Source organism: Pseudophryne corroboree, chromosome 1 (genome assembly GCF_028390025.1).
Source record: "Pseudophryne corroboree isolate aPseCor3 chromosome 1, aPseCor3.hap2, whole genome shotgun sequence".
NCBI classification, from domain to species: domain Eukaryota; kingdom Metazoa; phylum Chordata; class Amphibia; order Anura; family Myobatrachidae; genus Pseudophryne; species Pseudophryne corroboree.
The window spans coordinates 627,871,765-627,887,017 of record NC_086444.1 but is presented as its reverse complement, the minus strand read 5'-3'; the positions used below and the strand labels follow the sequence as shown (position 1 = coordinate 627,887,017).

At 46.6% G+C, this 15,253-nt stretch overlaps 1 protein-coding gene across 3 annotated transcripts in view; it reads right to left on the bottom strand.

Annotated features, from left to right (window-relative positions):
• The window catches only part of CHERP (calcium homeostasis endoplasmic reticulum protein), a 142,394-nt gene extending 128,555 nt beyond the window's left edge, over window positions 1-13,839 (bottom strand). Inside the window, exons 1-4 of one of the 3 annotated variants that reach the window (XM_063914510.1) lie at window positions 13,765-13,839; window positions 3,929-4,102; window positions 1,728-1,933; window positions 1,494-1,631 (exon numbers count right to left, since the gene is read on the bottom strand). In XM_063914510.1, the coding sequence (XP_063770580.1) occupies window positions 1,494-1,631; window positions 1,728-1,933; window positions 3,929-4,031 (447 nt within the window). In that variant the 5' untranslated portion in view covers window positions 4,032-4,102; window positions 13,765-13,839. Of the gene's footprint in view, window positions 1-1,493; window positions 1,632-1,727; window positions 1,934-3,928; window positions 4,103-13,303; window positions 13,465-13,764 lie in introns of those variants that run through there. The other 2 variants (XM_063914508.1, XM_063914509.1) reach the window with 2 other exon arrangements.
• Window positions 13,840-15,253: the final 1,414 nt, after the last annotated feature.

The following is a 15,253-nucleotide window of genomic DNA, read 5'->3' as shown; positions in this document are numbered from 1 at the left end:
CTTTTATAGCTGCTGTTTAGAATTTAGCTGCCAATAGTGCCCCCCCTCTCTCGTTTTTACCCTGATTCTGTAGGGACTGCAGGGGAGAGTCAGGGAGCCGTCCTTCCAGCGGAACTGTGAGGGAAAATGGCGCTTGTGTGCTGAGGAGATAGGCTCCGCCCCTTCACGACGGCCTTATCTCCCGCTTTTTTCTGGAAAACTGACAGGGGTTAAATACATCCATATAGCCCAGGAGCTATATGTGATGTATTTCTTTTGCCATCCTAAGGTATTTCTGTTTTTTATTGCGTCTCAGGGCGCTCCCCCCCAGCGCCCTGCACCCTCATTGACCGGAGTGTGAAGTGTGCTGAGAGCAATGGCGCACAGCTGCAGTGCTGTGCGCTACCTTAGTTGAAGACAGGAACGTCTTCTGTCGCCGATTTCACCGGACCTCTTCGTTCTTCTGGCTCTGTAAGGGGGCCGGCGGCGCGGCTCCGGGACCCATCCAGGCTGAACCTGTGATCGTCCCTCTGGAGCTAATGTCCAGTAGCCTAAGAAACCCAATCCACTCTGCACGCAGGTGAGTTCGTTTCTTCTCCCCTTAGTCCCACGATGCAGTGAGCCTGTTGCCAGCAGGACTCACTGAAAATAAAAAACCTAAAATAAACTTTTACTCTAAGCAGCTCAGGAGAGCCACCTAGCATGTACCCTTCTCGTTCGGGCACAAAAATCTAACTGAGGCTTGGAGGAGGGTCATAGGGGGAGGAGCCAGTGCACACCAGCTAGTTCAAGCTTTTACTTTTGTGCCCAGTCTCCTGCGGAGCCGCTATTCCCCATGGTCCTTACGGGAGTCCCAGCATCCACTTAGGACGTTAGAGAAATATTGTGCTAGCCACCTGTTTTTAAGTGTTTCATGTGTGTGTATTATTTCTTCCCCATCCTTCCAGCGGAATCTGTTCAATTTGCCGGCGGTCAGGATACAGACGCCGGAATGCCGCCAGCCGGAATCCCAGCTCACCAGGGCTATTTCCACTCATGGGTGTTCACGGCACCCATAGAGTGGGAATAGATCCTGTGGCAAGCGCAGCGAGCCGAGCCCACAGCGTGGTGAGCGCAGCGAGCCCACTAGTGGACTCTTTGCACCTCCCCTGCTGCCGGCGTTCTGGCGAGATGCCGCTGTTGGGATATGGACAGCCAGCATCCCACCCGCTGGTAAAACATACTGAGTCCCTTCTATCTACCTCCTACTGATACAGCCGCATTTAGATCAAGCTGTTTTAAAGCACAGAAATTAAATGTGCACATTAAGCATTTATTATTTCTTCCTTTATTTAAAGACATCTAAAGCACAAAGAAATTAGAACAACTCAAATAAAAGGCCACATAATTTGCAATATACCAGTGTCTGAGGTGCTAAAACAAGGGGGATGTCCGACATTAATCAGCAATCACAATTGCTCAGATCATTATTGGATATGATGGAAAATGGTAGACAGGAATGTGTTTATACTTACCGATATGGCATCCTTGGTACATGTGTCAATGATCGGCTGTAGTAAATTATCAAACTCTGTCATATCCAGCTGAGTTTCATCACGCAGTTTTTGCATCTGTTGTTCAATAGCATGCACTACTGCTGTTGTAATTTCCTCCTGAAAGATACATATATGCATGGTAACAATTACACATTACAGTAATAAATCTGTTTTTTTAAACTAGTTTAGAGGGTAGACAAGCCAGACCAATACCTGTCTCATGGTGAGGAGCTGCTGTTCTTGTTGTTGCATGTTCCACTGGCTTTGCTGAATAAGATCCTCTAAAACTGGTGCCCCCTGTGGGGGTGGCACTAACGTAGGGGGCAGAGGCAGGTCTGGTGGGGGAATTGTAGCGATCTGAGGCGTAGGTTCTATGTCCTGAGCTTGCTTGCAAATCACTGAATTGGATGGAAAACAGTCTTAGGAAGTAAAAAATATTAGTGAGATCTTGAACTACAATAATATGTCCACAACAAACCATACAATAAGAATATGTGCTATGCTACAAAAAGATATTAAAACCCTGACTACCCACTCCTCAAGGGTGGCTTCACAATGAAGAAACCCATGAGTTAAAAGTGAGGAGCAACCCATAAGGTATAATCTGAAGGAAGATAAAACAAAACAAGCCAGTAATAAGCAGTCCTATACCAACTGACACCAGAAAGGTGTTCTGCGGCTCTTCTGCAGTTCAGAACCACATTAAAGCTTAACCACCAATACCCCACAACGTTAATCGGGCGCTATTCATCGCTCATTATTTTATTAGTCATATTGGATTTCTTATTACTCCTGCTGTAAAACCAAAGACTGCCCAAGACCAATCAACAAAAGTTGACCACAGGAGCAGATGGTTTTACAGCAGAGTTTTAGTTCAGGTATTAACATATGTATTACAGGTTGAGTATCCCTTACCCAAAATTCTAAATCCCACACTTTTGGGTCCCCTACTGAGATAATAACATATTATATATATTTAGGGGCGGTATTCAATTCTTTTAACCCCCTTCCACACCCTTTCTGTTTCTGCTAATGGACGTGGTATAATAATTTCAGCTCGCTACCCCTGGAGTAGTGAGGGCGCCCAACCCTTTACACAGCTAAATATGATTAGTATGGGCGCAATGTGTGTGATAACGAGGATTACTTTAGATAGGAGATTGGGGCGTGATATATCATTTAAATATCGCCCTATGGTGGTCATTCAGAGTTGTTCACTCGTTGCTGTTTTTTGCAACGGAGCGATTAGGTGGAAAATGCGCATGTGCACGGTACGCAGCGCGCATGCGTTCAGTAATTTAACACAAAACGTTGGAGATTTGCACAAGCTCGAGCGACGTTTTTTCATCGCACGAGTGACCGTAGTGTGATTGACAGGAAGTGGGTGTTTCTGGCCATTTTCCGGGAGTGTGCTAAAAAACGCAGGCGTACCAGGTAAAAACGCAGGAGTGGCTGGCCGAACGCAGGGCGCGTTTGTGACGTCAAACCAGGAACTAAACGGACTGAAGTGATCGCAATCTAGGAGTAGGTCTGGAGCTACTCAGAAACTGCTTGAAAATTTTTAGTAGCAATTCTGGTAATCTTTTGTTTGCAACTCTGCTAAGCTAAGATACACTCCCAGAGGGCGGCGGCCTAGCGTTTGCAATGCTGCTAAAAGCAGCTAGCGAGCGAACAACTCGGAATGACTACCAATGTGTAGATATATATGTGTCGTTATCTCAGTAGGGAAGCCAAAAATGTGTGATTTTGAATTTTGGATAAGGGATACTCAGCCTGTACCCTTATTATTCCAGGAGGCCGATTCAATGGTTTCCTGTGGCCCCTGCTGGGCATCTATACTAATGGGCATCCATCGGAGCTATTCAAGTGTTGCTCCGATCAGATGCCCATTAGTAGTTAAGACTCTTAACAGCTCTGAGTTTCTGAGTTCAGCCGCGCAAAGCGGCTAAACCAGTCTAAAGATCTTGACAGAGCATCCAAAATCCAGGTTTTGGGCACCCAAACTACGGACTTAACACATTTTTCCTGCACCTCCGGAAGCTGCGAGAACAAATGTGACTGCCGAGGCTAATAGGCGTCTGGTCGGGGGAAACAATTGAATAGCTCCGTTAAAAGCCCATTCCTATAGACACCCAGCAGGGGGGCGCAGGAAACACTTGAATCAGCCCCCAGATGTTTACAGACACAGATAGACAGATACATTTTTTTTTTTTATTTTATTTTTTTTTATGAAGCCTGGTTACAAAATGCATAGGCCAACTATCACCATATGTGCTCACAGAATACAGGGTATGTAGAACACATCAGGTGAAAAACATGCAAAGAAACTATTGGTTTCCCTGACAAAATGCATACACAAATAAAGTTGTAGCATATATAGAAATTATCAAATAAAGAATGCAAAATAAACATACGCTGCTGCTGTTCCATAGCAAGTTTACACTTGTAGTAGCTGTAGAAGTCTCCTCCAAACAGGAATGAAAACTTTGGGTTTTCTTTCTGCTTCTCCATGGTCATATTCTCAAATTCTGGCCCATTTCTAGCCACAAACTGTGCTAGCTTGTCAATGACATTACGAAGCTCCTGGTCTACAGAAACAACAAACAAAAAAAATAAGATTTTACTCACCGGTAAATCTATTTCTCGTAGTCCGTAGTGGATGCTGGGACTCCGTAAGGACCATGGGGAATAGCGGCTCCGCAGGAGACTGGGCACAACTAAAGAAAGCTTTAGGACTACCTGGTGTGCACTGGCTCCTCCCTCTATGACCCTCCTCCAGACCTCAGTTAGGATACTGTGCCCGGAAGAGCTGACACAATAAGGAAGGATTTTGAATCCCGGGTAAGACTCATACCAGCCACACCAATCACACCGTATAATTCGTGATACTATACCCAGTTAACAGTATGAACAATAACGGAGCCTCTCAACAGATGGCTGAACAATAACCCTTTAGTTAAACAATAACTATATACAAGTATTGCAGACAATCCGCACTTGGGATGGGCGCCCAGCATCCACTACGGACTACGAGAAATAGATTTACCGGTGAGTAAAATCTTATTTTCTCTGATGTCCTAAGTGGATGCTGGGACTCCGTAAGGACCATGGGGTTTATACCAAAGCTCCCAAACGGGCGGGAGAGTGCGGATGACTCTGCAGCACCGAATGGGCAAACTCTAGGTCCTCCTCAGCCAGGGTGTCAAACTTGTAGAATTTAGCAAATGTGTTTGACCCCGACCAAGTAGCTGCTCTGCAAAGTTGTAGAGCAGAGACCCCTCGGGCAGCCGCCCAAGAAGAGCCCACCATCCTCGTGGAATGGGCTTTCACCGATTTAGGATGCGGCAGTCCGGCCGCAGAATGTGCAAGCTGAATCGTACTACAGATCCAGCGAGCAATAGTCTGCTTTGAAGCAGGAGCACCCATCTTGTTGGGTGCATACAGGATAAACAACGAGTCAGTTTTCCTGACACTAGCTGTCCTGGAAACATAAATTCTCAGGGCCCTGACTACGTCCAACAACTTGGAAGCCTCCAAGTCTTTAGTAGCCGCAGGCACCACGATAGGTTGGTTCAAATGAAAGGCTGATACCACCTTAGGGAGAAACTGGTCCTCAATTCTGCCCTATCTATATGGAAAATCAGATAAGGGCTTTTACATGACAAAGCCGCCAATTCTGACACACGCCTGTCCGAAGCCAAGGCCAACAGCATGACCACTTTCCACGTGAGATATTTTAATTCCACGGTTTTAAGTGGCTCAAACCAATGTGACTTTAGGAAATCCAACACCACGTTGAGATCCCAAGGTGCCACTGGAGGCACAAAAGGGGGCTGAATATGCAGCACTCCCTTAACAAAAGTCTGAACTTCAGGTAGTGAAGCCAGTTCTCTCTGGAAGAAAATCGATAGAGCCAAAATCTGGACCTTAATGGAACCCAATTTTAGGCCCATAGTCACCCCTGACCGTAGGAAGTGCAGAAAACGGCCCAGCTGAAATTCCTCCGTTGGGGCCTTCCTGGCCTCACACCACGCAACATATTTTCGCCAAATGCGGTGATAATGGTTTGCGGTCACTTCTTTTCTAGCTTTAATCAGCGTAGGAATGACTTCCTCCGGAATGCCATTTTCCTTCAGGATCCGGTGTTCAACCGCCATGCCGTCAAACGCAGCCGCGGTAAGTCTTGGAACAGACAGGGCCCCTGCTGCAGCAGGTCCTGTCTGAGCGGTAGAGGCCATGGGTCCTCTGAGATCATTTCTTGAAGTTCCGGGTACCAAGCTCTTCTTGGCCAATCCGGAACAATGAGTATAGTTCTTACTCCTCTTCTCCTTATTATCCTCAGTACCTTGGGTATGAGAGGAAGAGGAGGGAACACATAAACCGACCGGTACACCCACGATGTCACTAGAGCGTCCACAGCTATCGCCTGAGGGTCTCTTGACCTGGCGCAATATCTTTCTAGCTTTTTGTTTAGGCGGGACGCCATAATGTCCACCTGTGGCCTTTCCCAACGGTTTACAATCAGTTGGAAGACTTCTGGATGAAGTCCCCACTCTCCCGGGTGGAGGTCGTGCCTGCTGAGGAAGTCTGCTTCCCAGTTGTCCACTCCCGGAATGAACACTGCTGACAGTGCTAACACGTGATTTTCCGCCCATCGGAGAATCCTTGTGGCTTCTGCCATCGACGCCCTGCTTCTTGTGCCGCCCTGTCGGTTTACATGGGCGACTGCCGTGATGTTATCTGACTGGATCAGTACCGGCTGGTTTTGAAGCAGGGGTTTTGCCTGACTTAGGGCATTGTAAATGGCCCTCAGTTCCAGAATATTTATGTGTAGGGAAGTCTCCTGACTTGACCATAGTCCTTGGAAGTTTCTTCCCTGTGTGACTGCCCCCCAGCCTCGAAGGCTGGCATCCGTGGTCACCAGGACCCAGTCCTGTATGCCGAATCTGCGGCCCTCTTGAAGATGAGCACTTTGCAGCCACCAGAGCAGAGACACCCTGGTCCTTGGAGACAGGGTTATCAGCCGATGCATCTGAAGATGCGATCCGGACCACTTGTCCAACAGGTCCCACTGAAAAGTCCTTGCATGGAACCTGCCGAATGGAATTGCTTCGTAGGAAGCTATCATTTTTCCCAGGACTCGCGTGCAGTGATGCACCGACACCTGTTTTGGTTTCAGGAGGCCTCTGACTAGAGATGACAGCTCCTTGGCTTTCTCCTCCGGGAGAAACACTTTTTCCTGTTCTGTGTCCAGAACCATCCCCAGGAACAGTAGACGTGTCGTAGGGACCAGCTGTGACTTTGGAATATTTAGAATCCAACCGTGCTGTTGTAGCACCTCCCGAGATAGTGCTACCCCGACCAACAACTGCTCCCTGGACCTCGCCTTTATCAGGAGATCGTCCAAGTACGGGATAATTAAAACTCCCTTTTTTCGAAGGAGTATCATCATTTCGGCTATTACCTTGGTAAATACCCTCGGTGCCGTGGACAGACCAAACGGCAACGTCTGGAATTGGTAATGACAATCCTGTACCACAAATAAGAGGTACTCCTGGTGATGATGGTAAATGGGGACATGCAGGTAAGCATCCTTGATGTCCAGTGATACCATGTAATCCCCCTCGTCCAGGCTTGAAATAACCACCCTGAGCGATTCCATCTTGAACTTGAATTTTTTTATATATGTGTTCAAGGATTTCAAATTTAAAATGGGTCTCACCGAACCGTCCGGTTTCGGTACCACAAACATTGTGGAATAGTAACCCTGTCCTTGTTGAAGGAGGGGCACCTTGACTATCACCTGCTGGGAATACAGCTTGTGAATTGCCTTTAGCACTGCCTCTCTGCCTGAGGGAGTTGTTGGCAAGGCAGATTTGAGGAAACGGCGGGGGGGGGGGGGGGGGGGGACGTCTAGAATTCCAGCTTGTACCCCTGAGATACTACTTGAAGGATCCAGGGATCCACCCGCGAGCGAGCCCGCTGATTGCTGAAGTTTTTGAGACGGGCCCCCACTGTACCTGGCTCCGCCTGTGGAGCCCCAGCGTCATGCGGTGGACTTGGAGGAAGCGGGGGAGGACTTTTGCTCCTGGGAACTGGCTGTATGCTGCAGCTTTTTCCCTCTACCTCTGCCTCTGGGCAGAAAGGACGCGCCTTTAACCCGCTTGCCTTTATGGGGCCGAAAGGACTGTACCTGATAATACGGTGCTTTCTTTGGCTGTGAGGGAACATGGGGTAAAAATGCTGACTTCCCAGCTGTTGCTGTGGAAACGAGGTCCGAGAGACCATCCCCGAACAACTCCTCACCCTTATAAGGCAAAACTTCCATGTGCCTTTTAGAATCTGCATCACCCGTCCACTGCCGAGTCCATAATCCTCTCCTGGCAGAAATGGACATTGCACTTATTTTAGATGCCAGCCGGCAAATATCCCTCTGTGCATCTCTCATGTATATGACAGCGTCTTTAATATGCTCTACGGTTAGCAATATAGTGTCCATGTCTAAGGTATCAATATTTTCCGACAGGGAATCTGACCACGCAGCCGCAGCACTGCACATCCATGCTGAAGCAATAGCTGGTCTCAGTATAATACCTGAGTGTGTATATACAGACTTCAGGATAGCCTCCTGCTTCCTATCAGCAGGCTCCTTTAGGGCGGCCGTGTCCGGAGACGGTAGTGCCACCTTTTTTGACAGACGTGTGAGCGCTTTATCCACCCTAGGGGATGTTTCCCATCGTGACCTATCCTCTGGCGGGAAAGGGTACGCCATTAGTAACCTTTTAGAAATTACCATTTTTTTATCGGGGGAAGCCCACGCTTCTTCACACACCTCATTTAATTCCTCAGATGGGGGAAAAACCACTGGTAGTTTTTTCTCCCCAAACATAATACCCTTTTTTGTGGTTCCTGGGGTAATATCAGAAATGTGCAACACATTTTTCATTGCCTCAATCATGTAACGTGTGGCCCTATTGGAATGTACATTTGTCTCATCGTCGTCGACACTGGATTCAGTATCCGTGTCGACATCTGTGTCTGCCATCTGAGGTAGCGGGCGTTTTAGAGCCCCTGATGGCTTTTGAGACAGCTGGGCAGGCACAAGCTGAGAAGCCGGCTGTCCCACATCTGATATGTCGTCAAACCTTTTATGTAAGGAGTTGACACTTTCACGTAATTCCTTCCACAAGTCCATCCACTCAGGTGTCGGCCCCGCAGGGGGTGACATCACATTTATCGGCACTTGCTCCGCCTCCACATAAGCCTCCTCATCAAACATGTCGACACAGCCGTACCGACACACCGCACACACACAGGGAATGCTCTGACTGAGGACAGGACCCCACAAAGCCCTTTGGGGAGACAGAGAGAGTATGCCAGCACACACCAACAGCGCTATATAACACAGGGATTAACACTATAACTGAGTGATTTTTCCCAATAGCTGCTTGTATACACAATATTGCGCCTAAATTTAGTGCCCCCCCTCTCTTTTTTACCCTATGTAGTCTGGAAACTGCAGGGGAGAGCCTGGGAGCGATCCTTCCAGCGGAGCTGTGAGGGAAAATGGCGCCAGTGTGCTGAGGGCGATAGCCCCGCCCCTTTTTCGGCGGACTTCTCCCGCTTTTTTCTATGTATATCTGGCAGGGGTATTTTACACATATATAGTCTCTATGACTATATTATGTGTTTTTTTGCCAGCCAAGGTACTTAATATTGCAGCCCAGGGCGCCCCCTCCCCCCCAGCGCCCTGCACCCATCAGTTACCGGAGTGTGAGGTGTGCATGGGAAGCAATGGCGCACAGCTGCAGTGCTGTGCGCTACCTTGTTTGAAGACCGAAGTCTTCTGCTGCCGATTTCCAGGACTCTTCTTGCTTCTGGCTCTGTAAGGGGGACGGCGGCGCGGCTCCGGGAACGGACGATCGAGGTCGGGCCCTGTGTTCGATCCCTCTGGAGCTAATGGTGTCCAGTAGCCTTAGAAGCCCAAGCTAGCTGCAAGCAGGTAGGTTCGCTTCTCTCCCCTTAGTCCCTCGTAGCAGTGAGTCTGTTGCCAGCAGATCTCACTGAAAATAAAAAAAACTAAAATAAACTTTCTTTTTCTAGGAGCTCAGGAGAGCCCCTAGTGTGCATCCAGCTCAGCCGGGCACAAAATTCTAACTGAGGTCTGGAGGAGGGTCATAGAGGGAGGAGCCAGTGCACACCAGGTAGTCCTAAAGCTTTCTTTAGTTGTGCCCAGTCTCCTGCGGAGCCACTATTCCCCATGGTCCTTACGGAGTCCCAGCATCCACTTAGGACGTCAGAGAAATAAATATTATATATATATATATATATATATATATATATATATATATATATATATATATATATATATATATATATATATATATATATATATATATATATATACAAACAAATATAGAAAACCACAGCACTCGCCGCCCCAGAAGCGGGGTGCAGTGTCTGCACTCACCACTCATAGGGTGGGGTGCGTGCAGCCCATGGCCACCTACCCAAATACATACAAAATAGAGAATTCAGCACTCACCATAGCAAGCTCACTTGTCCTCACAACATCAATAAATAAATGATGGGGGTTTAGTTGGTGGATTGGCCAATGCACGGAAGCCTGCATACCGATTTTCAAGGTACCCCACCTTCATGCAGGTCCTACACTATCACAAAGCCTAAAGAATTAAAACCTGGCAACTGTATCACATATAATATATCTGCAAATATGCCCACTAGGTTTAATGTATGCCTGCCACATATCTAGTGGCTTTTAAAGGCATACTAGTCACCTGACACAGCCGATAAATTACTAAGGAGCAGCTGACTCAGGTTTAGAACAATTAAGATTACACAGGGGTGCATGAAAAGGCCTGTGACCATGGTTAATAAGAGTGGTCACAGGCCTTTTCATGCACCCCTGTGTAATCTTAATTGTTCTAAACCTGAGTCAGCTGCTCCTTAGTAATTTATCGGCTGTGTCAGGTGACTAGTATGCCTTTAAAAGCCACTAGATATGTGGCAGGCATACATTAAACCTAGTGGGCATATTTGCAGTTATATTATATGTGATACAGTTGCCAGGTTTTAATTCTTTAGGCTTTGTGATAGTGTAGGACCTGCATGAAGGTGGGGTACCTTGAAAATCGGTATGCAGGCTTCCGTGCATTGGCCAATCCACCAACTAAACCCCCATCATTTATTTATTGATGTTGTGAGGACAAGTGAGCTTGCTATGGTGAGTGCTGAATTCTCTATTTTGTATGTATTTGGGTAGGTGGCCATGGGCTGCACGCACCCCACCCTATGAGTGGTGAGTGCAGACACTGCACCCCGCTTCTGGGGCGGCGAGTGCTGTGGTTTTCTATATTTGTTTGTATATTTTGGGGTTAATCTTTGGTTAACTCTTATTAACCATGGTCACAGGCCTTTTCATGCACCCCTGTGTAATCTTAATTGTTCTAAACCTGAGTCAGCTGCTCCTTAGTAATTTATCGGCTGTGTCAGGTGACTAGTATGCCTTTAAAAGCCACTAGATATGTGGCAGGCATACATTAAACCTAGTGGGCATATTTGCAGTTATATTATATGTGATACAGTTGCCAGGTTTTAATTCTTTAGGCTTTGTGATAGTGTAGGACCTGCATGAAGGTGGGGTACCTTGAAAATCGGTATGCAGGCTTCCGTGCATTGGCCAATCCACCAACTAAACCCCCATCATTTATTTATTGATGTTGTGAGGACAAGTGAGCTTGCTATGGTGAGTGCTGAATTCTCTATTTTGTATAATATATATATATATATATATATATATATATATATATATATATATATATATATATATATATATATATATATATACCAACGGATTGGCACTCACCCTTCACAGTGTATACGGCCCCGGTGCCTTCTGGAATAAGTAGTATAGATCGCGGCTCCTAGCATGCAGCGGCACTCAGGGAAATAATTCATGGAGATTCCAAACAAACGGTATTTATTCCATGACAGTGCAAAGAAAGATCTTTCTTTGCACTATCATGGAATAAATACCGTTTGTTTGGAATCTCCATGAATTATTTCCCTGAGTGCCGCTGCATGCTAGGAGCCGCGATATATATATATATATATATATATACAGATGTGCCCTGATACGGCTAGCCACAATACACCACACTGGCGTGTGTATACTGTCAGGTCCTGTGCATCTTTTGACATTTGCTCCCATACACTACCAGATTTTCGTAACAACCAGCCAGATTGAACCAATACATTTTTAAGTGTGTACAAAGCTTCTGTCGCACACAGATACACAAACTTCCCATATCAAATGAATCAGCACAATCCTGGTGCATCGTGTTGCAACCAAGTTACATTTCTATCAAAAAAGGACACCCGTCGCTAGCAGACTCTCAAAGAACCTGGCGCACTAAGGGCGGTGTTTGGTGCGACTGCGGCAGTGATGTATGAGGATAAATCTGGAAGTATGATGTGCATTCCTTGTTCACCAATTTCAAAAGCTCTATACACTCACAGGTTTGTTTTACATGTATATAAATGCAAAATGAGTACTATTTAGACTATAAATTAAACAAACTGGACTAAAATGTGACTGAATACAGGCATTGCTGATGAACCACAAATACCACCACAAAGCAGAGAGAATATACAAGTCACGGTGGATACAATTCTGTAGAAATCAGGAATTTGTTACATCAAGAAACCAATAGAAAGGGATCACATACAGGAATCTGAATAAATAACAAAATAAGAAAAATCAATATGTGCCACATGTATTATTGGCACTAACGCTCCTGCAATACACCAGACCAGTCAATAAGCAGTTTTCATGACAGGAATAACTGTATAAGCAGATTACTTTGTCATACCAGTCTGTGTCACCCCTGTCTGTCTACCCCTCCCCTTTAGAATGTAAGTTCTCACGAGCAGGGCCCTCCTCCCTCATGTGCTTATCCTTTTTCTTACTTTAATAATCTTCAACTGCACCAACTCCAGCAGTCTTCTGCCACCTGATACTTATTCCAGTGTTGTCTACTGATGTAGCTATGTTTAGTTACCCTGTACTTGTCCTATATTGTCATCAACTGTAAGTTGCTGTTTTCCAGTTTGATTATTTGTTTATGTACTCTGTAATTGGGCGCTGCGGAACCCTTGTGGCGCCATATAAATAAAGGATAATAATAATCCCTCTACTTATAGAAACATAGAATATGACGGCAGATACTTAGCCCTTCTAGTCTGGCCATGCATACTTACAGAAAGACACACTAGAATTCAGGAACACAAGCAAGCACAGATGCAAGTATTGATCCATTTAAGCTAAGAAGCTAGGTTTTAAAGTGGCTTTGAAGCAAGATGCAGGTACTAGAAATAAAAGTGATAATTCTGGACATCTTTCCATCGTAACAAAAGAAAACTAAAAATCTATCCAACTATTGACATACTAGTTACAGCGCATTTTTAGTCAACGTGTTCCTCCTATTAGCTTGCAACTATCTACCCTGCTAGCTCTAATTTGTCATAAAGAATTTATCAAAGTAGTATCAATACTGTGATGTTGTAGGTTTCTAGGTTGTACACTCTTGCACGGTGCACTTTCACTATTCCTAGTAGTGATATTTGCATGTAAATAATCTGCAGCCCTAGAACACCAGGATCTCCCTATAGATCCTCCCACCACCTGTATTATCCACAAGGTGCCCTATAGGCAAAGGGAAAATATAAAAGTCTGGCAGCACATATGTGTGTATCATGCTGCCTCTCACCGTCAGGCGGGATGGGAACCTCCATGGTTGGGAGACACTGCGGCCTGCTGCGCCGAGCCCGACCTCACACCACGGAACCACCGCCACTCGCCAATACTGGCGCCGGAAGCGTCGCAAAACATGATCTCACCAAACGGCCCATTACAGTCTGACAGCAAAATACGTCCTGGGCTTTTGCCGGTGACGATGGAGATATGCGCCGGAAGCACACAGGCCGCCATACTAGCATCTACCATATTGGTAAGCAGGAAGAGACTAGATTTGGTAAGCCCCAGGCCCCGCGTGTTTCTCTCTATCATATTGCTATTTGGTACACCCACCAGCGGGACTGTCTCTGGAAGTATAAATGGAACATCTCACCACTTATATTAAGTCCGAATTCACTGCTACTTGTAATCGAAATAGTGGTACATTCGTGATGCGGTGTAAAGAGTGGAGACGTTTCCCGTGGTTTGACGTACCTTTTATCAAGTGCGAGCTATAAGATTATACATAGCAGCTGATTGTTACGATGCTGAAGTTAGCTTCTTATTCGGCCAGCTTCTTATTTACTTCTTGTTCGAGCTCTAGCTTCTTATTCAGAAAATTTAGTTTTGCAAGGGTTAATGAGTCTTGGGTCACAAATTTGACACCTGAAATCAACAGAGGGTGGTCACTTCCATATGACCCACTTGCATTTTGCTTGGCCCAACGCTGTTTTGGGCATGAAATACACTGGCAAAGTGGGCACAAACACCATAATTTACCATTTTGAAAAAGTAGCTGTAGTTTCTCTTACGTCCTAGAGGATGCTGGGGACTCCGTAAGGACCATGGGGTATAGACGGGCTCCGCAGGAGATAGGGCACCTAAAAAGAACTTTGACTATGGGTGTGCACTGGCTCCTCCCTCTATGCCCCTCCTCCAGACCTCAGTTAGATCTTGTGCCCAGAGGAGAATGGGTGCACTGCAGAGAGCTCTCCAGAGTTTTCTGTTGAAGAAGAATTTTGTTAGGTTTTTTATTTAAAGGGAGTCCTGTTGGCAACAGGCTCCCTGCATCGTGGGTCCGAGAAGAGAGAAGCAGAGCTGGCTTGTCAAGTTGGGCACTGCTTCTAAGGCTACTGGACACCATTAGCTCCAGAGGGAGTCGGAACACAGGTATCACCTGGGGTTCGTCCCGGAGCCGCGCCGCCGTCCTCCTCACAGATGCCGAAGATAGAAGCCAGATAAAGAAGGCAGAACACATCTTAGGTGGCAGAAGACATCAGATTTTCATGAGGTAAAAGCCATTGCTCCCAGTCACACACACAGAGCAGCACTGAAGGGTGCAGGGGGGGGGCGCCCTGGGCAGCAATAAACCTCACATTTGGGCAAATACAGGTTGATTAGGCTGCGGAGGCAGTAAATCTATGATCCCCCGCCATTTTTATTGAAAAATCACTGGGACCGAAGCCCGCCGTTGGGTGGGCGGGGCTTGATCCTCAGCACTAACCAGCGCCATTTTCTCCACAGAAGCTGCATGAGGAAAACGCTGGCTCCCTGGTCTCTCCCCTGCTGAACTTCACAGGCTGGAAAAAAGAGGAGGGGGGCACATTAGCGACGCAGTGAGTGGGAATTAGCATATTATATATAGAAAAGCGCTATCTGGACATATTTTTTCCAGTGTTTTTAAGCGCTGGTGTGGGCTGGCATACTCTCTCTCTGTCTCTCCTTAGGGCCTGGTTGGGGTTTTGTCCCCTTATAGGTTAATCCCTGTGTGTGTGGGGTGTCGGTACGTGTGTGTCGACATGTCTGAGGCGGAAGGCTTCTCCAAGGAGTAGGTGGAGCAAATGAGTGGTGTGTCCCCGTCGGTTGTGCCGACTCCAGATTGGATGGACATGTGGCATATGTTGAATGCAAGTGTGGCATCTTTACATAAAAGGCTGAATTAGGGGGAACATCAGGGGGGTCAATCCTCGGATTGGACCGACTC